This window comes from Chiroxiphia lanceolata, chromosome 8 (genome assembly GCF_009829145.1).
Source record: "Chiroxiphia lanceolata isolate bChiLan1 chromosome 8, bChiLan1.pri, whole genome shotgun sequence".
NCBI lineage: Eukaryota > Metazoa > Chordata > Aves > Passeriformes > Pipridae > Chiroxiphia > Chiroxiphia lanceolata.
The window spans coordinates 1,483,754-1,510,820 of record NC_045644.1 but is presented as its reverse complement, the minus strand read 5'-3'; the positions used below and the strand labels follow the sequence as shown (position 1 = coordinate 1,510,820).

General features: G+C 44.3%; 1 protein-coding gene across 2 annotated transcripts in view; it reads right to left on the bottom strand.

Annotated features, from left to right (window-relative positions):
- Positions 1-27,067, bottom strand: part of GRK5 (G protein-coupled receptor kinase 5) — a 156,889-nt gene that overhangs the window by 42,441 nt on the left and 87,381 nt on the right. For both annotated transcript variants that reach the window (XR_004358258.1, XM_032694742.1), the window contains exons 3-4: positions 15,896-16,008; positions 7,435-7,512 (exon numbers count right to left, since the gene is read on the bottom strand). Coding sequence is in view for 1 of the 2 variants with exons in the window: in XM_032694742.1 (XP_032550633.1) it covers positions 7,435-7,512; positions 15,896-16,008 (191 nt within the window). In the remaining variant the exon portion in view is untranslated. The remainder of the gene's footprint in view (positions 1-7,434; positions 7,513-15,895; positions 16,009-27,067) is intronic.

Sequence of the window (27,067 nt, the reverse complement as noted above, 5' to 3'; positions counted from 1 at the left end):
ACCAGGGAAAGTTGCTGCAAGTCACAGGCAGGGATGGAAGGGCTGGGGAGGTCAGGTCTTCAAAGAGCTCCTGTAGCACTGAGAAATGGTGCACAGAAACCTGTGTGGATATGCCATGCAATGTAATCTAAAGTTTTCTGCATTACACCAGCACGGAATTCACCTCATCACACTTTATCATCTAAAAGCTGAGACACTCAGAGTCTTCCCAGGCTCCCCGTAGCCAGTGGGCAGAAAGAGCCACGTCATCTCTCCAATCCAGATGCCTCCAAGGCTGCAATGTGTGTGCTGGGAGCATAAGAGGCTGGACTCACCAGAGGTCTATTTTAATGTCATTCTGTGCAAACACACAAATGCCATCTCCTGCAGATTTCTGGATTTTCTGCAAGCCAGTGTTCCAGACAGCTGGAAAAGGCTGATTCCTTTTTTTCCCCACATGGGTAAAGTTTTCAGGCAGAAGAGGCTGTTTCTGGGGAAGCTGAATGGACCTTAAAGGCTGTTAGAATTAACTGCCCTGGCCACTGGGTAATGCCTACAAACTAAAGGGTAAGTTGTGAGGGGTATGCAGAGGGGATAGGGAACAGATGACCCCTGAAATGGAGAGGAGGAAACTATAATGAGCATATTCATTAGCCAAGGGCAGACAAGTACATCCTTCCTGTTCCCAGATAATCCTGAGCAGGCAGCTCTTTATTTGCAGGGTTCTTTTGGACACCCTGGTTTATTTGCAGTGTCCTTTTGGACGCCCTGGTTTATTTGCAGTGTCCTTTTGGATGCCCTGGTAGGTCTGGGAGAGGAGCTGGAGCAGCCTGGGGGGCCTGCCCTGCCTCAGCAGACAGATGTAAGCCAGGTTTACTTGTGTGGTTGACATCAATTAGCAGAAGCAAGTTTCCATTTTCTAAAGGGTCACGTCAGAGTAATTCCAGCAAACACAGGGAAGCCAGAAGGCTTCTGCCCAATGGCCAAAGCATCCCAATGCTTTCCCTGACCACAAATGACAAACAGTTAAGAAGCATGTGAACCAGAGAGTGTAACCTCTCCAAAGTAACAAGGAAAAGCAGAGCTTCAACTAATAGCACTGATCAGCATAAACCCAGTGGAGTTAATGGCTCTGGTCTAAACTTTCAACCAGTTTGAGCAAATGCATTGCAAATGCAGCCCTCTGTGAGCCTAAAGAACAGGACATGGGACTCCCAAGGACCTGGGCAGCATCCTCAGGACAGGGTAGGCTCTGTGTTGTTTCCATAGGCTTTTCTGCAGTTTGGCACCATTGCAAGAGACAGAAGCCCTCAGTAAGTGTTTAGTTAACTAACATTTGTATTATAAACAGTGGGTAAAGGATGAGGAAACAGGACTTGAGCAAACCGTGAGAAAATGCCTTTTTGCCTGAGACCACAGCAAAGGGACTCCTAATGAAGGCAGCCCTGTGATTTTTCAGATTCCTCTGCCACACTATATTACAGCCTAGCCCCAGTGACAGACAAACGCTTATTAAAATAAATTCTGACTAGAAAGCATCAATGTGAGTAACAAGGTTGCCGTTCTGCTGCTCAGATACTTTCCCAGAATTGAACTTGGGAAAGATGAGCTTATTCAGAAAGCACAGTGAGAAGGTACTTTGCTGGACTAAGAAGACATAGTGATCAGTGGAGATATTGATCGTGCTGTCTCGGCAACAACAACAAAATTACGCATTGATTTCTCTGGAGACTGGATTACGTATCGATTATGTGAGCTGCAAAGCACAGGCCTAAGTAATGCTATCATCCCTGCCTGAAATGCTGCTCCTAGAGTAGTGAAGTCAATAGAAAGGGGAGATGAGAAATCCATTGAGGTAAAGGGTGAAGTCCCAGGGTAATTAATTAAATGGCAAAATTCTCCCTGGCTCAAGCCATGCCAGGATCTCTACTTAAGTATTTAGCATCCTGAAAAGTCTCCTAATAGGAACCCAAAGGACACAGTGAATAAAGCTTTGAGCAAGTAAATAATTCTAGCCCATCCTGAGCCCACGTAACACACTGTGTTCAGACAGGCATTTCATTCATTGCCTGCTCTAACTGGGTCATTAATGAAATGCATAGTGTTTAGAAAAATTTGAAAACTATCTGTGGAGACAACTCTTGGACAAAGTCTTTAGGGACCATCCCCTGTAGCCAGTGAAAAGTGATATTGTGTTGGCCTTTTATCAGCAAGATAATAAGCTTACAGGGGGACAGACTCTCTGGATATAAGTGATATAAGCTGAATTTGTAGGAGAAAGGTAATGAGGTAGAAAACAGTCCCTGAAGGCTCACCTTTCAAAACACAAAGCTTCTGTCTCGTATTAAACTCTGCAGATTGCTTTACAGAAGCTTAATGTTTCTATCTTTCAGTGCTTCCCCTCGGAGTGACATTCAGCTTTTGTTTTGGCCATTCCAAAAACTAATTATAACATGTTCCCTAGAAGGCTTTTAGTAAAACTAAACAGTTAGAGGAAAAGGTCTCAGTACTTGAATCCAATTCTTGGTACGGTATGACCTGCCCTTCCAGGTTTCAGCCAGAATCATTAAGTGATACTTTCCTTCTGGGAGATGGAAGGATTTAGTGATCAGCCAAGATGACTCACCCAAAAGCACAACTGCTGAAGTTTGCATTTATTTTGGTGATGAAAACAAGAAGGGGGAAAGAAATCTCAAGGAGAAAGCAACAAAAGGCCAAGATCCTTGTTGTCAAGATTAAAGCAGTGGTGTGCAAAACCAATCCTCTGGTGATGCACAGAGCTGAGAGATGGTGTCTGGGAGCAGGAGCCTGACTCAGCTGCGTGGCTTTGCCCAGCAGAAGGGCTCATATGTCATTTTGATTTCACCTCACCCATATTACATAGATGTTTTCTTCTCCATAGAGAACTGATCTGAGCGAAGAGCATGTTTTAGCCAGGCCAGGCACTGCTGATCAGCCAGTGTCCCTTTCAGGGGACCTTTCCCTCCCTTCCTTATCCTATAATTGTTCATAAAAACAAAGACATATTTTTGCTTATCAAAATACCCATTGCTAGCCTTAGACTGGAGTAAGGAGGTTATAGCTGTGCCCAGCTAACCTTTTTCAGCAAAGAAAGTGCAAACATGGCCTTTATTCTGTGCATTTCCTGGAGGAAAGGAGACCGGACAGGAATTCAGATAAGAAAACTAATGCTGTTGCTGTTCTTCATATTCTGTGAAGTATTTTAATGGGGATAACAATACACATTAGACATCCTGTTCAGTAACGTTTTTAGTACCCAGCTGAGTCCAAATATAAACTATAATGGCATATGGAGACTGTCTTAAGAGCCATTTCAAATCAATTTAGTTTTATATAGTGTCTCTCCAAGTCTCTCAAGGTGATTTACAGTGAAAAAGCAAATAGTGGGCTAGTGATTTAGTAGAGTAAGGTGTGGCAGCTGTCAGGCAGGAAGGCAAAAATGCTGCATGGAGATGCAAAGCTATAATTTAAAAGCAGGACAAAGCTAAATATATCTCTTTGCTCTTCCAGTACAAGAAGCAGCCAGGTAATGAAGCCAGGTTGGGTTCAGTTTAACTCAACTTTTCAATGGAGCACTGAGGTCATTTACAGACAGACCTGGAACCTAAACCTTTTCCACTCAACTGCTGAGATTAGGAAAAAACAGGGAAGAAATATTTGTGACCAATTCATTTTAGCAGTTTTACCATCATATTTCACAACCTCAGAAATTTTAGACTTCCTGTGGGTTGGACTTTTGCCTTATGGGCTTATTAAGTCAAGGAGGCAGCTTTAAGTGCCTTTTTCATGGCAATTGTTAAAGCATAAAGCAAATTGCTTAAAGAAGCAAGACTCCAGTCAAAAAACCTTTGGCCTTGCTGGTGTGGCAGCCATTGAGCTGCTCCTGTGCCTGAAAAAAGAGCAGTTCTGCAGAGGAGGTTTCAAGGGTGTGTCCAGTTACAGGACAACTCTTCTGTGGGTTCTCATTCTCCTGCTCACCACTCAAGTGAAGCTGCTAAGGAAGCCCTAAAAATGCTCATATTTAGGCATCCTCAGCATGAAGATCACATGTGCTCCTTACATTTCCCTGCCATCAAACACTCCAGAACGGGCTGGGGGACGTGACTGTGTCAGAGAACTCCAGGCAAGAGAGAGGGAATACTAATGTCTTCCTAGGTGAGGACCTGAGTACCCAGAATTGTAGAACAGCTCAGGGTGGAAGGGACCTTTGAATGTTGTCTGGTACAACCTGTCATGGGAAAGGGGGCCTGGATGAGATTATCCAGTGCCCTGTCCAATGGCATCTTGAAAAGCTCCGGTGATGAGGACTCTGCCACATCCTTAGGGAGGTTGTTCCTCTGTGCCACCTCTTTGAGAGGCCTGAACCACCCATGTTCCCTTCCAGGTGCCAGGACATGCTCAGTATTTGTCATGGCTGTTGCCTGTGGGTCAGGGAGATGGTGGAAGCCCAGCCTGCTCGTGCCACCCCTGGCGCCAAATGGGACAAAATGTTTCTGGCCTCTTGTCAGCTCCCCAGCGAGCACAAGGGAGCAGTTCAGGATGTCAGGGCTGTGAAGAGCCTGAATTGTGATCACTTGAAAAAGCACCACCCCACACTCTACCATCTTGGCAAGTGTTGGGTTTGTTTAGTGGCCTCGGGGCTGATGCTGAGTGTTCTCACCCAGAGCTCTCCAGGTGGGAATTCACTGCTCCCAGTGGCTGGAGTGTGGTGATGGTGCAGTGTGGCACCATCTCCAGGCAGTGACTCCATGAGTCACATGGGCTGTAAGTACTGGTGGGATGTCTGTTCACCTGGGAAAGGACCTTCTTGTCCTTTCTGCTGTGCAAGTAGTATATGTTTGATTAAATAAAATTCATGTTCCCTATGCAAAGGAACACACTTTAGAATGATGATACACTGACACATTGTATGTTAAATATGTATGACATTTAAAAACCTTAGAAAGAACTAAAAACTATTTATAAATACTAAAGAGCATGAAGTCTACTTTTTGTTTTAATTTTGCTTCTGATCCTGCACTCTGAGAAAAATACTCTTCACATTCTAAGACTAAATTATCTGTCCAAGAACTAAACCTACAATTTTATTCTATCAGTCAAGCTGTATGTCACACTATTTTTATATTAAGACAATCAGGTTCTTTGAAGCACAGACATACACCCACTTAAAAGAAGTGTTCAGCTGAAAGCAGAAGCCTGTGGAATCAGTGGCAATTTCTGTCTTTCAAGAGACTGATAACCAAATGGAGAAATGCAGATCCTAATGAAAATAAGGTTTCTTTGCTGGCCAGGATGATATTCCATTAGGGTACTTGGGTCCAGATTCATCCCTTTGGACTGCAAGAATCTAACCTGGTTTTGAATCACTGACTTCTACTGGCTTGAAATGTGTCCTTTGGAGATACTTATTTCTCTTTCTTGCAAGAAAGGGCAGTAGGCCAACTGTACTCCTAACCTGAGTACCTTAGTCAGGTATCCAAAACAATATTAGATTAATCCAGGCCTTGCTCTAGTTTTTTAAGCATCTGTTGTGTGGGAAACCTGTCAGAAAATCTAGGATTCAACCCACTGTTATGGGACAGTCAACCTTGCCTCTAGGAAGTATTTTCTGCTATGCAGGGCTTACACAGTGCTCTGGGAAGAGGCAGAAGTTTCTCACTAAGGAAAAAAAGTGCAGCAAGACCAATGCAGACATTAAAGCACCACCACCAGAGAGGCAGTTTTAGGCTACACATGAAGGAGCATGTTGGAAGGGATCACTGGAAGTCATCTAGTTTCCTTCTGCCCAAAGTTGTTAAGGTAACTTGCAAGTACCAGGAAAGTTCCAGGACTGACTGAAAATATGCTGTGCCAATTTTACATACTGAAAAAAACAGGCACAAGTCAAATAAGAAGTACAGGCAGAGAATGGAAACTCCAGCTCTGGAGCCCCAGTATTTTTCCTTCCTGTAACACAATTTACCGTCCAGTAACCACTTTTTCTGGATGAAGAAGCAACTGTTCTCAGATTGGTCTTCACTGCACATTCACTAAGCTATTCCATGTGCTTCTGGCTGCACTAGGGATGGCAGGAGTGCCATGGGACAGCAGGGAAGGGCTGTGGCATCTGGAAACCCTCACCATCACTGGTTGAAGAGAAGCAGTGCTACCCTTCTCTCACTTCACCGGCTCTGCTATCAGCAAAATGCCTTTCCCCAATTCCAGAAGGGGACTGGAGCAGTGGGAAACATTTTTCCTCGGTATTTGTCCCTCGTTCCTCCGCTGACAGAGATTTTAAAACAAAAGGTCACTCTGGTGGATTTAAAAAGCAGTGGAACTTCATGCCCCTAATGAATGGGCAGCAGGAACTCATACTGGCAGTGCTCAATGGCTGCACATGAAACCAGCCAGGCTCAGTAAATGAAACCAGATCCCAAAGTGCAGCCTGAGATAACCGAAAGTATGCACCGAAATTTATTGTAGGAAAATGACTGACTGGAAAAAGAGTGGTCTGCTCTGCCCCTGCACCTCCAAAACACATTGTACCATTTAAACACTCGAGAAAGACATCTGCCAAAAATGCCATTAATTCTCCTGAAGGTCAAACATATTTCTCTTGTAAAACAGTTGAAGCAGCAGTTGTGCATCTTTGATTACTCTTACGAAAGCAACTTAGGAAAAATCCTAGGATTGCTCTTGTGTTTGAAGTCGGATGTTTACTGCTTCCTGGCAGCGACTTTTGTTGCAAAGGTGAAACGCGGTCAGGAAATGATGGTAACCGCCCCAAAACAGAGTCAGTCCCAGCGCAGCCTGTCCCAAATTCCAGCAGCGGATCTGTACGTCTGTTTGGAGTGCCACCCTGTGGACACAGCTGCTCCCATGAGCTCCTGTCCTGCCCACAGCCCCCAGAGGCAACACTCAGAACCAGCACAGCACCTCCCAGCTCCAAACCCTGCTGTCTCCTGCCAGTCCTGCACGTCTCTGGATGCCCCGGGGAAAACGGTGCTGGGGGAGGAGTGGGAACTTCTGTACCAAAACACAGTGTTACGAAAGACCATGTTTTGCCAGTCCTTTCCACACAACAGTACATGAAATGCCACCACCACTCCTGAGCTGGACAGGAAATAATTGGGGCATCTGTTGGTAGCACTGAGGTCTCTTGCATTACACCACAGACACAGAGCTTCCCACACTAAGAAACTAGAGAAGTCCCCTGCTTGTCCACAGATGAATTAAGCCCCTGGTAAGCTCAAGTTCGTCCTTAGAAGTCAATTTTTGGATTGCATTATAATTTTTTTTTGTCTCTGACTATTTGTATAAGACTCGCAGGTTTATTCACTGGAGATTGCCACCATAAATTTTAGAAGTCTGGCTTACAAAGCCTATAACAACCTTGTTTAGCAAAGGTGTGCCTTGCAGCATTCCTTCAGTAATGCCACTTTGGCTGCCCCTTACCTCTGGGGTGAGGTATTTCATCATGATTTCCTTTCCTTTCTCTCCCAGCTTTTCATCTGGAGCAATTTCATATTCCGCCTGGAACAGACATATAAAAAATAAAAGTCAATATTTGCACTCATATTTCACCATTATAACTTCATTTTGGATGTGGCCTTAACAGAACACTCTGTATGAAAAATCCAAAGGATAAATATCATTTTCTGGTGGAAGTAAAACCTCTATACACACTCTTATTAAAAACCTGCCACTTTGTTTTGACCAAATCCTAGTGGTGCATTTTCTGAGGCTGTGTCTCTTAATTAACACCAATACAATTTAATTCATTTATATTTCATAGCCTTGCCAAACCAGCTTTCAGAAAGCGTTCAGCGACAAGAGACGTCGACTTCATTTGGTTTTGCTCAAAAGGAAGGTGGGCACAGAAGGTAAAATTATTTCTCTGAGTAGCAGAGAAAGTGAATGTTTGTTACTCTTGCCACAGTGGTATTTCAAGTGCCAGGTGAATCCCTTCAATATATTGTCTTTTGGGTTGAACGTGTCTCTCCCATGTATTTACATCTTCCCCTTGGTCCAACAATACTTGTGCAAAGCAGAGACAGACACTTGCCCATCACTTTCAGTGATCCTTGACCCATTCCCTTCAGAAGGCAGATTTTTTAGGCTCAAGACTAAACAAGAGAGGCCATTTAGAGGAATAGACACTGTGAGTCAAATTCTCTTTGGCTTCCCTAGCGCATTAAAAAAAGGAGCATCTCACACATAAAGTTTGCCTACATTTTAAAATTCTGATTATCCTATGGATTGTAGCACTACTGACTTTTGATGAGTTTCAGGACCATATTTACAGAACAAACAAAAGAAGCACTATTTGTGCACCATGAAGATATTAATCACTTCAGTTAAAGCTTTGGATCCATGGCAGGCATTCGAAGGAAACACGTGCTGCATGGGACCCCAGTGGCTAAATGACAACAAGTTCTTAATGACATTCCTGCTTGGCACTGCCCAGAATATAAAGCTTTAGCCTTTGGATCTGAGTATTTTCAAGGAAAAAAAAAAAAAAAAGGAAAAGAAGAGAGCCTAACAGCTTTCATGACTGTATTAAAAAGAGGATCCCAGAAAATCCTGCCAAACCAATTAAATAACCTGGTCCAATACAAGCTGTCTGCAGTGATAAATGAGGAGGAAGTTTAAAAAAAAAAAGAAAAAAAAAAAAGAAAAAAAGAAGGTAAATCAGACTGAACTGGCAAACACTTGGAAGAACAAATTTCAGAACTCTTGCCCACTGGAAGATGTATGTACTGCTCCGAGTTGGGTGCAATAAATCTGAAGGCAGGCTGTAATGGATACCCCAGCTAAGCAAACCCAGGAATGACATGGAAACCACAATGTAGTAATAATGCTATTCCCCATCTATCCAGCCAGTGCTCAGCTGGCTATTGTAGCTCCAGCCTGAAGCTGCATATTTACACACACACACACAGAGCAGGTTGCTTGAACAACCTGGAATTACGACCTGATTTTGTCTGGGAAATGACAATGACCACAAATAAAAGAAAAAAACTGTATTACTGATGACAAATACACCAAAACCTAAAACCCACAAGTACAGTACTTCTCTTTTAGTGACCATTTTGGGTCATGAAACTGTTTATGTTCTCATAAAACTTAATATCAAGGTTTAAAAAAAAAAATCATCCTATTTCCTGTCCTTTTAGATGGTATCTGAGTATGTGTCATTTCAGCTCTTAGATCACAGATACTCTCAAATGTTTACAGCATCTTAACAGCATCTTTCTCTATGATTCCTTGCTAGGGAATAGAGGAATAGCAAGTGAAACAAAAGAACAGATTTTTTAAAGCTGAAAGTTGCCTCTTATTTGGACCTTACAGCTTATGGTTAGGTTCACAGACAAACTAAATGCTTTTCATGTAAAAGAAAACAGAAATAATGCATTTTAGTGAAAGAAAACATTTGTACTTAAATGTAACTGTCCATGCAGAAGACTGCAAGGAAAGGGAAACTGCTTGGCACTGTCTCAGCATGGAAGCATCTAGGAGATCTTCTGAGTCCTCCACTCAATGCTATTTACAATTTATCCAATAATGACAACTTCTCTCTCCTTTATTTGGTTTTAAACTCTGGATCCTGGTAACATATTGGCTTCCTAACAAATAAAACCTGATTATAAGTCATCATCTGCTATTTGAAGTGCACCAGGGAGATGTCAAAAAATTTGATATCCTTTTTGCTACAGATAACCTATAACATTGACATCCCACCCAAATTGTACAACAGGAAATGAACCAGGACAGTCCAGAAGAAAGAAATTCTGCAGGGATTGGATCAGTGTTTTGAAATAAAATTCCTGATGGGATACAACATATGTAGAGCTAAAGGCACACACACACACACACACACACACACACACACACACACACATATATACAGAGTGTCTCATTCTGTCTCAAGATAGTTAGGAAGGAATAAAAGGAAAGTTTAATTATACTTGCATTTGCATTCCCAGAAAATGTGACACAGTGGTGGTGAAGGTGGGAAGTGACAGACAAGTGAGGATGTGAGAAGGAACCACAAGCTCCAACTGTGAACAGTGCTGATTTCACTGCAGTTCTGTACTAGAAGCCTGTCTAATTTTGTTTCTTAGTTCATTATTATTTCTCCCTTCAGTGCCACTTTCAAGCTATTCAGCAACAGATACTGGTATATTTTCAGCCATGAACTGTTATTACAGGAGATAGACAGGGATGCCCCCATGCTCCCCCTGCCACCTCCCTGGGAAGCCATCAAGGTCCTCAACTCTGAGTCCTGTGCTTAAATCACAAGATCCATCCCTTTCTTCCACAATACTCAAAAGCACAGCTACAGTTTGCAAATCCCTAATTGCTAGAAATAACAGCGTTGCTTAAAATCCACGTGGAACAAAATATTTTCCATTATTCCTTTGATGAATCCAGGCATGTGTTTCAAGGCTCCTGCTCTGAAGTCTAATAGCTTCTCCATGCCCCAGTTAGGTCAGACAGGGCCCTATTCATGGCTCATAAACGAGAGGAGGATTTACAATCACCCTGACTCCATGGGACGGGCTCAGGGAAGGCTCTTTCTGTGGGCAGGAGCAGATCCTTCAGTCCAAATGGCCAGAGGATGTGGGCTGGCTGCTGTTTACTGCTAACTTTTCTTTTGGCTGCTGGTTTTTTTTTTTTTTGAGGTAGTACTTACTTTGGTGGCTCCTTCTCCCCTAGAAGCTGAACGGGGGCATCAGGGTGTGAAGTGTCCTTCCTTTTGAAGCAGCTGGTCTTGGGATGGGCTGAGTGGGATTGGATGGGAAAATGCAGTTCAGCTGGGAAAGGGAGAAACATCTAGCCTATGGCTGGCTGTGGGATGGGGCCATGGGCTCAGGGACAGCTGAGCAAGAGGTTTGGAGGCTGCCTGTGATGGCTGGAGAGCTTCCAGGGCAATGGCACAGGGACCCCACAGGCACTTGCATCAGCAGCTTTAATGCTGGCACACCAACTTATCTCGTATTTTATTTTCATCTTAATATTGCTTGAGATCTGGAAACTGTGTGGCTTAAAAATATGGGAAAATTGACAAACAGAGCCAAAGAGATGTCTCTGCAGATCTGGGAGGACACTCTCCCACAGCAGGTAGCTGATGGTTGCCTGCAGCAGCGTGGCACAGCCACAGGAGTTGTCCCTTGTACCCGCCAGGAGATGGAAATGGGAATAGATACTCCCACCAGAGCAGTTTTGGCTTCTTGGTCAAGTCAGGAGCAGTGAAGTCACCTTCTGAGCACCTACAGAAGGCTAGTGGCACTTCAGTCCCAATTTTACGCCTCCATTTTCTCAGCTCCCTCCTCTGTTATCCCCAGAATCTCTCTCTGCTCCTCCTCACTCCCTCCTTGGACTCCAGGCTCTGCCCTGTTATTGCTCTGTCCTCAATGGCTGTCCTTGCACTTGCCTCCGCTGGGGATTTAAAATCTGTGACTAAAAATTGGAAGGCAAACCCCAGACAGCTGGGATTCATAATAACTCACATTTCTAAATGAAAAGTGAACTCGAAACCACATTTTTCATACTTAAAGGCTGGGCAAAAAGAGCCCTTTTGACTGTTTAAAAACACGTTTAGAGTTAATGAGTTTGTTGATATCAACAAACTGGCATTTCTGATGGAAAAAGCCTTGAACAGCTTTAAGACACACACACACAGATGGTTTATACACCATGTAAGGGACTTAACCGAATGAAGTCTCCCTAACAGCAAGACAGGGTTTTTATAAATGGCATTAAATGGATGCTCACTCGTCCTTTCACCCCAGATAAGTGCAATGTCTAGTGAAGCGTTCAGCTGAAAAGTCCACCAGAGGAGATGTGCCTGTCACCCCAGCCCCTGAGCCCAGATATCACGAGCAGGGGCCATTTGCCTCCAGAGGACGTATTTCTGTGTGACTTCAGTGCAAAGAAATAACATTGGTCAGGTTAGAGAGAAAACAATGTCAGGTTGTTTTCTCCTTGACCAAAATGGGCCACGTTCTCCTCTAGTCAATATAAATCTGGTCTGCATTAAAATGTTAAAAGCCCTCCCCTGGAAAAAAAAAAATAAAATTATGCATGTGAGTAGATGAAACAGGAAAGGGAGTCCAGAAGCTAAAGTCTTCATTATAACAGCACATAAAAATCACAGGAGAGGAGAGGGAAATGTCAGGAGCTGGCACCTTGGGAATGTGCTGTTGAGGAGGGGACAGGAGCAAGAAGTCCTTGCTGAACTGAACTGCTGCTCTCTTGTCCTGGAAGCACTGGCTGCAGAGAAGGAAACATGTCTTGCTAGCACTTTCCCTGCTCACTGATCTGCCTTTCAGCACAGGAAACATATCCACTCGCACTTTATTTTCATGGTTGTCTTTCAACAGCTCCAAAGTTGTACGATGTCGCTAAAATATTTGTAAGCAGAGCAAAGTGTGCTTCAGGGTTGTGCGTGAATGCCTTGTGAAGGGCTTATAGAGGAGCTGATTTAATCTTAAACCGTCTCTGTTTAACAACAGGAGTTTATGTTCATGTAGTTCCTTCATCTGAATGGCTACAGGAGGGTTTGGTGAGCTATCCATGGGATCTTTGTGGTTACAGGCACACAGATGAGTTTAGAGGCATGAGCTGCAGCCATCAGTACTTCTTACTAAATATTTTCTCTCTTAGTTTTGATCTCTCATCATCTAATGTTGGGGCCTCCTGCTTATATATCGTCATAGTCTGTGCTACAGCTGGTTGTGAGTTATTACTCAAATACTCTCCTCAGAAAGCAGGTAGAAACTTTGTGCATCTGAGCACTTTCATCACAATTACTGGTTGGAAGTGGCCAAGGTTTCAGGTTTCAGAGGGAACTGACAGCTACACACCCACACGCACACAGAATTGAACAATACAAACCCTTTTTCTTCAGAAAGCAGCCTAACCACTGCTGTACTGCACAGGCAAAAACCCCCAGATGCTGCCATAATTAGATTTTCAGGAGACTACATCAGACCAGGTTAGTTATTTCACACAACAGCTCATATAAATGCCCAGCCAAGACGGATTTTTTTTTTTTTTTTTTGTCTCTTTACGGATTCTGGTCTGCAGGGTCTGGTTGATTTTACCAGCCTTTGGAAGCACAGGTGTAAGAGAGCTTGCAAAACTTAGTCTTCCATAAGGATGTTGGTGGGTTGTTAAGTGTCTGACTCAGCTTCTGGTTTCTTCCCATAAGTCCTGATCATTCCTTTCTTTGCAGGCAGTTGAGCGGGTTAAAAACAAATGTACTAAAAACGGGGAGGCATCAATTACTGGCTTTTGCCAATGGCTTACTGTGTGACCTGGTAAAGTCACTTAGATGGGCTCTGAAAAAGAGAGGTGGTCCTACCTCTCTACGTGCAAGAAGCTCTGTGAATCTCTCATGAACAGCTAAATATTATCCCCTTATTTTTTCTTTTTGTTTGATATTACACAAAAGCTAAGTTTTGCATCTCATGTCAGAAAAGTAACTAAGACAAAAGAAAATTAAGGCTCTTGGTTTCTCCTGCTTGGGGCTTGTTACAGCAGGTGGTCTCCAAAAGGTTTCACATTCCTGGTGGTCCCAGAATAGGGCTGTAAAGTCAAACTTCTGGTCTCATTACAGGACTTTTTTGCCTAACACAGGGCTTGGCCTGAATCCCACTGCTCACTCAACACAGTGTGACCCTGCTGGGCAAATTTCAGTAGCGCTCATCCAATTTAATGGCCATGGACTGTGTTGTTTGACCTTAACATTGCCTAATGCAGGGATTTTCACGGGCTGGGAGTAAGCCTGTACAGAATCTGAAATCAATAAACAAAGGAGACTGCTGTTAATTAGTGTTAAAAAGAAGAGAGAAAGATAAATATTCAGACCTCCACACAGTCAGGCATTTTGTTCATCAAATCCTCAAAATCCTACTGCCAGTCTGAGCCTAACTGGGAACAGACCACCAGCCCAGTAAAGGTATACAGGGCAGCTCTGGTCTAAAAAGCAACATGGGATTGGGTGCAAAGCACCCCCTTGCAAAAGGATTTGGGAATATCAGTCTGGCTTTGCTTGGAGACAAACCTTTGAAAAACAAATCCAGTCCCACCACCAGCTTTTGCAGGACCGGTGTTGTCTGTGCCGCACGGATGAGGAGAGGACACGGAGTGTCAGTGCTTGTCAGTGCTCCACAGGGCTTTGGGAGAAAGAAATGACACAGTGCCCTCAATTCCCAGAGCCCGAGGGTGGCCGGGCAGCCGGCGCGACGGGAGAGGCGGGAGAGGCTGCGGGAGAGGCGCGGGAGAGGCTGCGGGCAGCGCTGCAGCCGCGGGGATCACGCGGGGCTCGGGGGGCACCGGGGCCGACAGAGATGTTTCCTTGTGCCCAGATGTTATTGCTGCTGTCAGTGGGATGCCCGGAGCGTGTATGCAGGGCTCACACAACAGGGGCTTGTTCTCTGCCGCCCCTGGGCGCTGCTGGAACCAAAATGTGACGCCTGCTGCTGCGAGGAGGCGTGAGAAAAGAGCAGAGCCCTGCCAACCCTCCCCAAACTGAGGGCGACGCCGTCACTTCTGTCTGAAATTAGAACTGTTTACAAGCAGCCTTTTGTGACTGTCTCTCGAAGGATTTCTGCAGCTTCCTAGGGGGAAGGCCATCACCCACCTCCTCGGGGCTGCAGGTGTTACACCCTGTGTGGCATTTCTGTGGGGTGCCTTCCCCGAGGTGGGTGGGTGGTGTCTCATGCTGGCTTGGTGCAGGACAAACACATCCAGGGTACCTGAAGCCCCCTGCTGCCTGCTGGCCTTGAGCACAGCTGCACAGAGCATTTGCCAGATGTTTCGTGTACCTTGGTGGTTACACCTTTCACTGGAGAAAATCATAGCCAGTGCTAGGAATAACAGGCAGAAGTCATGACTGCCTAAAACTGATTGGAATAGGACTTTATCCAACACTTTCTGTGACGCTGTGGATTTGCTGTAGTTACTGCAGTACTGACATAAACCTTAAGAGACCACATGTCCCCTTCCAGACTGTTACTTTTACAACTTAAGTGCAATCTTCACATCTCCCTATACTTCAGAATACCTTCACCACCACAGTACAAACACACCAATTGTATTCCTGTTGGTATGCACTGTTTTGCTTTTGCCTGTCAGTGTTAGCCAGGGAGTGAAGCCCCGTGGACGCTCACACTCAGCAGCGACAAGTTCATCTTCCTCTCTGCTATGATTTAGCCTTTTGGCTGATCAACACCTCCCCTTTCACAGGTTCCCAGCAAGAAAGTCACTGGGAGACTTTTCCACTGTGAACAGCTGGCAGTGCACATGGCCAAGTGCTGCCAGACTGGGAAAGAGCATCAGGTCCCCCTGGGGCTGGGGGGCGTTGCTCAGTGGCTCACTGGGACGGAAAATGGAGATTTGTTTCCTAGTGATCTCAATCAAGTCACTTCTATACCTTGTGCCTCTGCTCTCCTATTTGAAAAAACAAGGTAATTTTCAGGATATCCTTTGTAAATCACCCTGAAGTCTACAGATGAAAAGCCTTGGTAAGAGATATTAGCATTATCACATTCCTCATCCTCTCTTGTCAGTCCATTCATCACATTCCCTTTCCTCCCAGTGCCTCCCAGCACTTCAGGCTTCACCCACATCAGAAGACATTACTCACAGCAGCTCAGCTGCTTGGGGCTTGACATGAAGGGAGGCCACACCAGCACTGGGGGGGTGCCTGTCCTCATCCCACCCTGGTGTCCCTCCAGGCTGGCACCAACCCCATGTGCAGCACTGCCCCTCTACTGCCAGTGATGCTGGGCTGCTGATGGGGCCAGCCCTCACACCCCATGGAACAGGGATTCCTACGGGTCAGAGGAGTCTCCTCTGTCAGGAGAGCATTGGGAAGCACCCCAAAATATCACAAGAATTGACTTACCACCGAGTCAAGGAACCTAATGCAGCACTCGAGCTCGGGTCGAGTTTCACAGAACTGCCGAAAGAGAAGCCTTCCGATCGGCTGCTTTTCACATATGCTGCAGTAATCTCTCTCTAGAGGCAATAAAGAGAAGAAGAGAAGCATGAAAATGAGAAGAGCTTTGTCTTCTGGACTGTTCAGGAGTTTAGAGAATTGCAAATGAGTGCAGAACTACGACCTCAAATCAGAACAACATCCTTCTCCCCGCCACCACATTTCAGGTATCCAAATACAAACATAATTAATGGCTTTAAGACTCAGATAAGAGGGGCTGAATTTTGTGGAACTCATTCTGGCAAAAGGCAAAAGCCATTCAGGTCTCGTGAAAAAATAGTTCCATATTTTTCTGCAGTGGAAATGTATTCAAAGGTACTGGTGATGTTTGTGAGAATGTGGGGAGCAAATTACAAGACCTTGAAATGTGAGTCAGACATTAAAGGGCAGGAAAATTTGTAATTTGTGGAGACCTTCCTGGATGCTTTCTAGATACGCACTAAAGTGCCCCTAATCTCTAAAGATTCTCTGCTCACTCTCTACTAAACAATTATAGTATAAACTATGCATTTTCAAAGGTTTTAAAATTTCTGCTATTTACTTGCTCAGTGCTAAGGAACGGATGGAGCATATGGCATCTGGCTCGTTTCAGTTCCACACAGCACTCCTTATAGAACAGTATTTCCTCTAAAACTTCATGTTTAAATGCCATTGTCCTGTGCTGGTGCATCCAGAACCATCATTTGCAGCAAAGCAAGAGGTCCTTTACCCATCACAAGGACTATCTGCAGGAAAACAAGGACGAAGGGCCAGGCATCATTAGCTGGCATTGCACCAGGACAAATGCTGAGGGCTTTGGATATTTTTCTGGTGAGAGTAGAAAATTCCCCCAGCCTGCTTGGAACAGCACTACTTGCTTGAGACACGTTATTCCTCTAGAAATACACACATGTCAAACAACATACTGTGTTTCCTTAGGCGTTCTTCTCACCACCCTCCTCGCTGCCATATGGCACTTGCTGTTATTATGGAAACAACCAGCTTCTAAACACATAACACAGCCCTGCAAACAGACATACGAAACCCACACAAGTTGTCAGTGCCTTGGTTACTTCTCTCTCAGGCCTGGAGTGGCTCCTGCAATGCCTTTTATTCCCCCTTTGCCCTTCAGCTCTCTGCACTCCAGGGATGCAGGTACATGTCTTTGATGGAGCTCACCTTTGCCATGGAGGCACCACGCCAAAGGGCTCACTTATCACAGGTCCATGGGGATCATGTTCTCCAAAAACAGGACATCATAGAATCATGGAATGGTTTGGGTTGGAAGGGATCCTAAAGATCATCTAGTTCCATACCCTTGCCATGGGCAGCAACCCCTTCCACTAGACCAGGTTGCTTGGAGCCCCATCTAACCTGGCCTGGAACACTTCCAGGGATGAGGCATCCACAACTTCCCTGGGCAACCTGGTCCAGGGCTTCACCACCCTCTGAGTACATCTGTCCTAATGACAAAATGCTGTATGAGATGTTGGACTCGCTGCCCTGTGGGACAGGAGGGCAGGAGCACCCAAGGCCTCCTCTCGTGAGAGGAAGGAGGGAGTTGCCCAGTGCTGCACCAGGGTGCAGGTGTGGCTGTACAGCAGGAACTGGCCCCTGAAGCACTTACAGGGTGGCCACTGGAGACATGGGTTGGGACCAGCTGAACTGTGCTTTTAATTCAGGGTGGTTCTGCTCTGGTCTGGTCTTCTGAAGCAATTTGGGACAACGTACCAGCATAACTTTTTTAGCTGGCATTGCCAGTCCATTTTGGATCAGGATATCACCCAATATATCCAGAAGGCTGCAATGCTTTAATACTCTCTTGCAAGTAAAACTGGATTGAAATCAGTGTAAATTCTACCTTGACCTCCAGTCTAACTATCAGCAGCAACCCTGTGGCACTGGTTTGTTTGCATGAGCTGGAGCCTTCAGCTCGGAACATCATGACACAGATCCACATGGCTAGAAAGCCAGTGGGCTTGCTGGGACGTGGAGGAGCCTTGGGGGTGTCCTTGGGAGTGGTGCAAGCTTGTGCTGCTTGACTGAGTAGCATTTCTAGTGAGAAGGTGAAGGGGTATGCAGACACAGTTAGGGAAGAGTCAGCAGATGCAAACAGCAACTCACAGAGCCCTAGGGGCCAGCACGAAGCCAGAGGCTGAGCAGCTCAGGAGAGCTCTCCTGGGAGGTCTGGAGGTTTAACTACATCTGTCTGACGATGCTTTCTGCTCCCTTGACTAACTCTTGAGAGGGTAAGAATAAAATATAGGCCCTGCCTGCTCATGGCAGGACTCAATGCCTCCAGGAGCCCCAACCCACAGCGAGCTTCCTCCTGCTAAACAAGCACAGCAAAGACTGTGACTGTCTGTATTTGTAACAGGAGTAAACCAGAAAGGAACAAACACTTTAATCAGCTGGTTTGCTCTACATTTTCTCTTGTACAGCACTATTTGATACACAGCGACAACGCTCGTTGTACAGAATGCAGTCAGTTTATCAGAGTTGTTTGACATGGTGACACTCACTGCAGCAGAGGATGATCCTCTCACAAAAGGGCCAGTGACACCAGCTAAATGAGCGTGCAGATTGCACATCCGTAACTGCACTGCATAGCACAGCAGGAAAAGAAAACCAGCAGCTAAACACTGTGACATATGTGGGTAAATGCACCATAAAGAAGATGTGAGCACAGACTTCCTCCTATGGCACAGAACTTGGCCAACACGTGAGAGGGGTGACCCGTTCATCATGAGGAAGAAGGAAATACCAGAAATAATCTCTGAAAACACAACGGCCAGAGCAGTCCCCTGGAGCCATCACTCCTCTGTCATGTGCATGTAACTGTTGGATATACCAACACAGATAATAAACACGGGATGAAAATGCTTTCATTCCTTGTAGGTGACACAAACTATTTTCTTAGGCCCCAATCTTGCCTCTGGCCTCACTAAGTCAGCTAAAGCAGTCTGTGCTCAACTAATTCTTGGGATGCATGGGCCCAGAGCGGGCTGAGAAAGAAAAACATCTCTCGCGGCTAAAGCTGAAAAAAGGAGTGGGTAGTTTTACTAGAGTAAGGAAAGCAGGAGTGTTTTAACAGCGGGCTGCACCCCAGGGACCTGGCTGAAGCACCCCCAGCCGTGCTCAGGAGCTGCAGCAGGAGGGGAAGGATGGGGAGGCCGGTGGGTACCACAGCCAGGGGCTCTCTGGGGCTGGGGCTGGTCGCCGTGTCGCTCTCGGGTCTGCCTGCCAGCAAAAATATCCATCCAGTTTCAAAAGTTTAAAAAATAGAAGGAATGATTTCCTGAGGAAATGGAAATGTTAAACACTTGGAAGTGAAACCATATGCTTAAGATGATGAGGTGTAACTAAAACAGCTCTGAGAGCGATATCTTTGGTAGTCAGACCCTCCTGCTTCAGTGAAATCCTGTTTAACACCTGCAAAGTCACCCAAAACATGGGTGAAAAGCTGGGTGGGTCAAAGCCCTGGGAAAGCAGACACTTCTCACTGACGCCAAACTCTTTATTTAGAAAATATCACTGGCAAACAACGTGCACATGCAAGTGAGTTCTTTATCTTTCTGACAGAGTAACAACACAGATTAATATAGAAGAAGTATTACACAAAATGCCGTCATAAACATTCATAAGATAAATAAAGATAAATGGTGTTTATTCTAAATTCTAATGATTCGTTTCCCTCTTTACTTCATAGCTTATGTACTGAAATACTAATTTCTTAGAGCACCCAGCACTGAGAACATACCAAAATAGTTACACCTGCCCAGAATACTCCATCACCATTCAAAGCCTATGGCCAGATCTGCTCCCCGACAGATACCCTGGAAAGGTTCAGAAAAAGATCTGAGCACATGCCTAGGAAAAATAATCCTATTAATAAAATTTCATACTGATCAAATATACCACTGATGAAGTGAAAAATACCACACAAGGTAACGAAAGCTGCTCATGACAAAATCCCTGACTTTCAATTAAAGGGGGGGAAAATCTAATATTTGAATTAGATAAAATACACCCTGTGCCTCGTGAAGATTTTTTGTCTTAATTTCCCATTTAAATACCTTGCATTTTCTGGCTGGCTCAAAATACCCCCTTAGCCATTCTGGAGATAAACAGTGGTCTGCAGAGAGACCAGGTCCCCCCTCCTCTTTCACATCTGCAATATACCTGTGGGTCTTGATGGGTTAGTGCTGAGCTACAAAACTGGGTGATGACTCTTGGCTGAAAACCAGGCTTTTCTGATATTCAGTGTAAACTGTAGGTGTCTAAGTGAGACTGCTATAAAAAGTTACACTTCTGCAACTCATTCTGAAGGGCTGCTAATCCAACCCCTGCAGTCAGCTGGTGAGGCTTCCTCCTGTACACGTCTGTGGGGAGGGATGAACTCAGTTTAAATCTCACTTTTCTGGTCTACAGGAGCCAGGAACATCTTTTTGGCTTTCTAGCCATTGCTGGTGCGGCCAATGATTGTACTTCTGTACTATCTATTAAGTAGCATTTTATTTTCCAACACACTGGAATCCCAGGAGAAGATATTTCAAAGAAATTCATGGAGAATGGCCAAGGAGACAAGGCACCATGCTGCTGCATGGGAACATTTGGTCTCTCCATCCTTCTCTGCTATCTTTGGCATTAAATCAGCCTGGAAGAAAACTAAGATCCAAGTGCAAAGTAATTCTGCTGCCTAAAAAATAAACCATCCAGAAAACAACAACAACAAAATCCCACAAGCAAACCAAACAAATCCTCTTTGACATCTGGAAACCCCAAGGAGGATCTAGGAAGACTTAATTGTTCACTTCCCGCTCATGCTCAATGACCCAAGACAAGAACTCATCTTCCCCCTCACTATTTTCTTTCTTTAAGGGGAATTAAAGTCCTTTAGATGTTGTTCCAAGTCTATATTATTTGTCTGCTGCTCTCTTGCTCTCACCTGCTTTGGTCCAGAACAACAGAAGCCACACCAAATTAATGGAAGAAGAAAGCATTTGAATACAAATTCAGGCTGGACAACAGGAGCAGCATCAGAGCCTGAGGGGCCAGCAGTCAGCAGTCAGTTCCCAAGAAAAGAAAAACTTTCTTTTTCCAAAGGGCTGAGGCCTGTCAAAGTGGTTCCCACCATTCCTGGGATGGAAACCTCAGCTAGAGATGTCCCAGAATTGTATGCCTCCCTCCTCAATCAACTCAGGGGGAATGGTGCTAAAAGAGATCTTAACCAGCTCAGCCCAAATCTAAAACCACTTCTGGGGTTTTTTGCCCATCTCTGCCTTCTTCATGTAAGCTCCCTTACAGGGGCACACAACGAAATGGAGGGCAAAGGCAAGAACTAAAAGCAAGATTAAAATATATGCAGCACACCTGAACTAAACAGATTCTCACAGCCCATCATACACTGTGCACTTGCAGCAATTTCCTTCTTTTTGTCGAAAAAGGAACACCAAAGCCTTTGGAGTTTGCAGAATTGCTTTGTGTCCAGTCAGAGTACTAATGGAAAACAAATTGCATCTTTAAACACTGAATAACCTCATTTAGAGCTATATTAATATAAATGCATTTTTCATTTTAAACCAGCAAGTCTAACAGTGGTGCTTATAAAGATGTCTTATAATTTACTGCTGCTCTTCTCCAGCCAAAAGTGGAATTACCACTTTCTACGTATAAACTTAATCAACAGCACATACTAAGCTGCCTAGTCTTTCAGGTTGATGAAAGTTGCTTCTTATCAAAGGACCCTTTGTGGATGCTTTAAAAGGATTTAAATTGCTTTGATTGCATTATTAACAGTGTCTGTGTTGCTCTTGTATTTCAGAATAATCTGGAAAGCTGGAACATCAGCTCTTGCATTCTACAAAAGGCAGTTTTCCATCTCTAATAAATGTGCTTCAATACAAAAGATAATCCTTGTGTTCAAAAGCAAGACTTCTGTAGACCCACTTATTACCTTCTTATTCTTCCTGGTTTTCAGTGGTTTTCAGCCCTGGAGGTGCCATGGCCAGTCAGGACTTCATGAACTTTGCTGGGAACACATGCACTTGCAGTGAAAAACTGCAATTCTCTTTGAGAAACTGCCAATACAGGACCATTTCTGATGAAGAAACATGGATATTGCTGTTTAAACTGTAGAACCTGGCCAAGTACAGTAACACAGTGAGGGATCTCTTTTCTGTGATGCTTACTTGGGAATGTTGCAGGAATGGGTTGAAGCAACAACAGTGAAATTTCCTGTCCTTCTTGTCGGTTGTTTTCTGGGGTTTGGGGGTTGTTTCCTTTGGGGTTTTTTTGTTGTTGGTTTGGGGGGCTTTGTTTTAAGATGGAAACCTGATGTTGAGATGCTGAGGACTCTCCACTTGCCCTGTCTCCAGCAATGCATTTAAGAAGTGAGGCAAGCCAGATGGTCAGAGAACACAAGACAGGAACAAAAACGTCACATTTCAGCTCATTCAAAAACTCCTAGGAACTGTGGCAGTAAGTGATGTTCTAAAAACCTGATACAAGCCTCTAGGCTCCCGTGGGAATTCAGTTACCGGCACAACTAATATTCTGTGCCCTGCAGATCTCAGTGGCACATTGTATTCATAAAATGGGGCTAAGGGCACTGCCCTCCCTCAAAGCAGCGTGGCCAGAATAAGTCCATTGGGGTGTGTGAGCCCAGAGTGCTGCTGGACAGCCCCGTGGCTCCTTGCTATTTACTCGCAAGGCAAACTCCCGGAGCGGAAATCCAGTCCAAGAGAGCACAGCAGAGTCTTTTTATACATTAACCACTGTACTGCTCCAGAACTTCACCTGGCACTTCACAGAGATTAAAAATGATGGCGTAGCCTCTGTCTTGGAGAGTGTTTACCTTGGCAGGCCCAGAGCCCTGCAGGTGCCGGACGGGGATTCTGAAGCCAAGGGCTCTGATGAAGTTCTCTTGCTGGGGGCAAAAAGCACACACACTCTCTCTCACCATAAATATTTCATCTGCTTTCCTTATTTTTAATAAGATACAGAAATTGTTATGACTTATGACAAGATAATGGCTTTTTAGATTCCTTATTCTACGTCTGCAGTTCAAACCAGGCCTTCATCGCTGCAGAAAGCTCAAGACCTAACATAAGAAGTCCTGGGGGAGAACATATTTTTTGGCCTTGGTCGATTTTTTTCCCTTTGAATTTAGGATTTTCTACAAAATACTTGGAGACCCTCGCCTGTGCTGTTACAGCAAGCGTTGTTTTGGCACTGACTATCCAAGTTTAATTAATTAAAAATACAAATGCAATCAAGCTTACTTGAGACAATGGAACTACCCCAAACTGGTTTTAAGTCCTGCCAACTTAATTTTCTCTGCTTGTCAGCTGTTTTTTTTTAAAACAAACATAATTCAATCTCCTGATCATCGAACATCTAATGTAATTATTCAGATGCAGACAGCATTTGCTTTGTATAACTTTCCTTATTTCCACTCTTTTCATGTTATTAGGCTACAGGGATGAATTCCACACATCACAGCAGCATTACACTGAAGATGGAAACAGTCTAAACCTTAGAGTTGGACCGATATGGAAAAAATGTTTGGAGAATACTGTAACAGATTCACAGTTAAACACAGTTTGGTGATATACATGGATCTTCTGATTTGTTTTCTGAAAGCAGCTGTATTGAAGCTTGCTCATGCAATTCTATTTGAAAGTCAAATCCCACAAACAGTTGCATAAATATGTTTGCACTTGAACCAGAAGGCGTATGTGGCTCTGCTGATTTTGGACAAAGATTTTTGGCAGGAGGGATAACAACCCACCCACTCTTTCTCTAGCAGCAGCAGCAGGAGGATCAAACCAGATCCTGTGAGCTCAACATTGTCACCACACAGAAAAACATGAGTGGGGTCCAGAGCCTGGGAGGGACCCTCAGTTCTGTCAGAGGAGACATTTGGTCACCCAGCCCTGTGCCAGGAGCACAGTCAGACAGCAAAGAGAGAATGCTCTGCCCTGAGACAGGCTATTCACCAGCAGGAGACAATCCTCATCCCAACGAAATCTGAGTTACTCTGCTGAGTTATTCCAGCCCTCCCCAAACACTTATGGTATCTTCTAAAAGTTACTGGTTCAGGCAACAGCATCCTTTCCATATGGGTCACTGAGCCAGCCCGTGTTCAAAGGCAGACTGCAGATCCTGCAGGGTCAAGAGCAGCTTCAGCAGGGTAAGATGGAGCTTGCCATTAATGTTTGAGCCCCTTTCGATCACAGAAGCAAAAATATCTTGTGTGAAGTAATGGGGTGCAGGGAAAGACAACAAATAACTGCTACAAATAATGAAGACAACCTTTAAGCCTGCTGAAATCACAGAATAACAGAATATTCTGAGCTGGAAGGGACCCACAAGGCTCATCGAGTCCAACTCTTAAATGAATGGCCCATATGGGATTGAACCCTGGACCTTGGAGTTATCAGCACCCTGCTCTAACCAGCTGATATGGGTGCAGATTCCCATCAATTCCAGTGGATCAAGCCTAGTTTTCCACCTCTGTCAAGCACAATTTGCATGAATAAACCACTGAGTCTGTCTCTCAGTTTCTCAGCACCAGCACAACAGTGGAAATGCACACCCCAGGATTAACCACCAGGGAATCTGGGTTGTGAATGTGCAATGGGAACGTTTTAAAAGCTTTTTCTCAACTGAAATTGTTAGGCACCACGTTCTTAAAACACATCCTTTCTTTTCCATTTGGTTGCCAGTTGGAATAACAGTACATAGAAAGGGAACTAAAAGCAAAATAGAGCAGGGAGACAGACTGACTGGCTGACAGACAGACAGACAGACAGATGGGCAGGTGTGTTACACTTCTAGTCAAAAAATGCACATTACTAGTACTAATCTGGTTTCCATTCCCATAAATGACACTTGAAAAGCACATGCCCTGGGATCAATGCCTTTGGTGAGGTTTCCTGGGCATGGTGCCTTCGTGGCCAGTCACAAAGGTATCCAGGGCATGGTGGGCTTCCAAACTACTCCACATTGATCACAGAAGATGCTCCACCACCACAATTTCCCAGCACTTTAATGTGGTGATTGTGCAGCCCCAGGGGAAGGGCTGCCCACAGCATAACCCCGACCACCACCCTGGCTGGAAAAGGAGTTTGTCCTTATCTTCCTAAACAACTTTCAACAATGTCTCTGTGGCAAGGCCAGAGGAATGGAAAAAAACCAAACCCTCAAAGCAATGTGAAAGCTCACCTCAGAAACGCCCTGGGAAATTCGGGGAACAAACACTTGGTTGTTCTCATTTTGTTCTGCTCTGGATGGGAACGACAGAACCGGATGATTTGCTCTCAAAGACAGTAGCTACTGACATTTTTTCGTTTGGAACTTTCACATCCAGTCTGAAAGATTTAAACTGAAGCACCAAACTTTTTTTCTGTCTAGTGCTGTTATTTAGACTCCTGCCTGGTGAAATTCTGGGTAACACCGGCTGAAAGAAAATTTCAGTAGAAGTTGCGATTTGAATGTTTAAGGTTATGAAATCTACAGAGCTGTTGCTGTTGTACATAGCACAAAATAAACACCTCGATTCCAGGAAACCAACGGAGACATCTTGTGAATCGCTTTCTCGAGGCGAAAAGACTTCTGCAAAACTACTCTTTGACTCCTAAACTAGCCCAGGTAGAAGCAGCTGTCAAGATTAAACTTTTACCAGGTCAGCAGGATGGCAGAATGCACAGATCCACCAGCACTCACTCTGTGAGTGCATATTTAAGCAGCACACGTTACTCCCAGGCACATAATAAAACTATTCACAGGGATTACTTACTCTGCATGCTGTTCAATACTCACTGCAAGTCCTAAGCCCTTTTATTAGTGATTCCTCTAAAAAAATACCAGATGCTATTAGTTGTTACTTCATTGCTAAATTTTCTTGTTTTTTGTTTTTTGGTTTTTTTCCCTTTGTTTGTTCCTTTTTGTTCCAATTTTTCTCCTGGTGTTTTGAAACCCCCAACCTCAAGTACAACAAAACTCCACGCTGGTAAAACTCCACTTATTTTATAAGTGTTTGTCAATTCCAGCCTTTAAAAAATTGCAAAATAAGCTCAACCACCAACCTTAATAATCACAGAAAATAATACACTGGAAAACATAATCAACCCACACCAACTTTAAGGGTATCACTGACCTCTGACAACACTGCTAAATTACCACTTAACTGGGTATTTTGCTCAACCACAAGTGGTTTATTTGTTATAATACAGACACTGATTTTGCCTTGGTTTAAATTGACAGGCTGATTTCACTGCCTGCTGAGTGACAGCCCCCTCCGAGTGGGCGTGAAGGAGCTGAGCTGCTGAGTAAAATTGATAGGAGGAGTGCAAAAGAGATTTTAAAGTCATTTAGAAACCCAAATGCACTGAAAGGAACTTGTACAAAAGGGTATTGCCAATGGAAAGTATTTTTTTTCTCCTTGACAGAAGTCTGCAGTACCAAGAACCATTTCATACCAAATTATTGCGACGGATGCAGAGAGTGTGGCAGGTTGTGCCCAGACACAAAAACCACGAACAGTCGTACTTAGATCTACAAAAAAAGGGCAATTTTTGAGTGAACTTCCACTTCATTCTTACGAAAACTAGGTTTTCATAGGGAAATTACCGGAGAACTTTTGCAGTTTTAAAGGTTATTCTAAAGTTTGCATTTTTCCAGTTTATCTCCTTTTTTTCCCCCCTGTTATTTCTCAGTTTAGTTTCACGCTGTCATATGAAAACCATCTTACCCTTGAATTGTTATTTTTTCCCCTGTAACATTTTGTTTCCTACATTTCACCAGACAGCCACAAGTATTCAAGAACACAAAATAATGGTGTTCAGATCTGCAAAACAAGAAGCCCAGTCTATCACCTCCAAAATTACTAAAAGAATTTCAGCACACAGAAGACAAAATTAACAGGAACTCCAGCTAGGGTTGCCTACCTTATAAGTAGTGATATGGTATTTAGATGCTGAAAAAAAAACAAATTGGACATTTTACCTCTCACTTGGAAGAGGATACTTCAACATCCCCTTGCATTACATTCTAGATCCAAAGAAATACATCAAAAAATGAGATCCTAATGCTTGT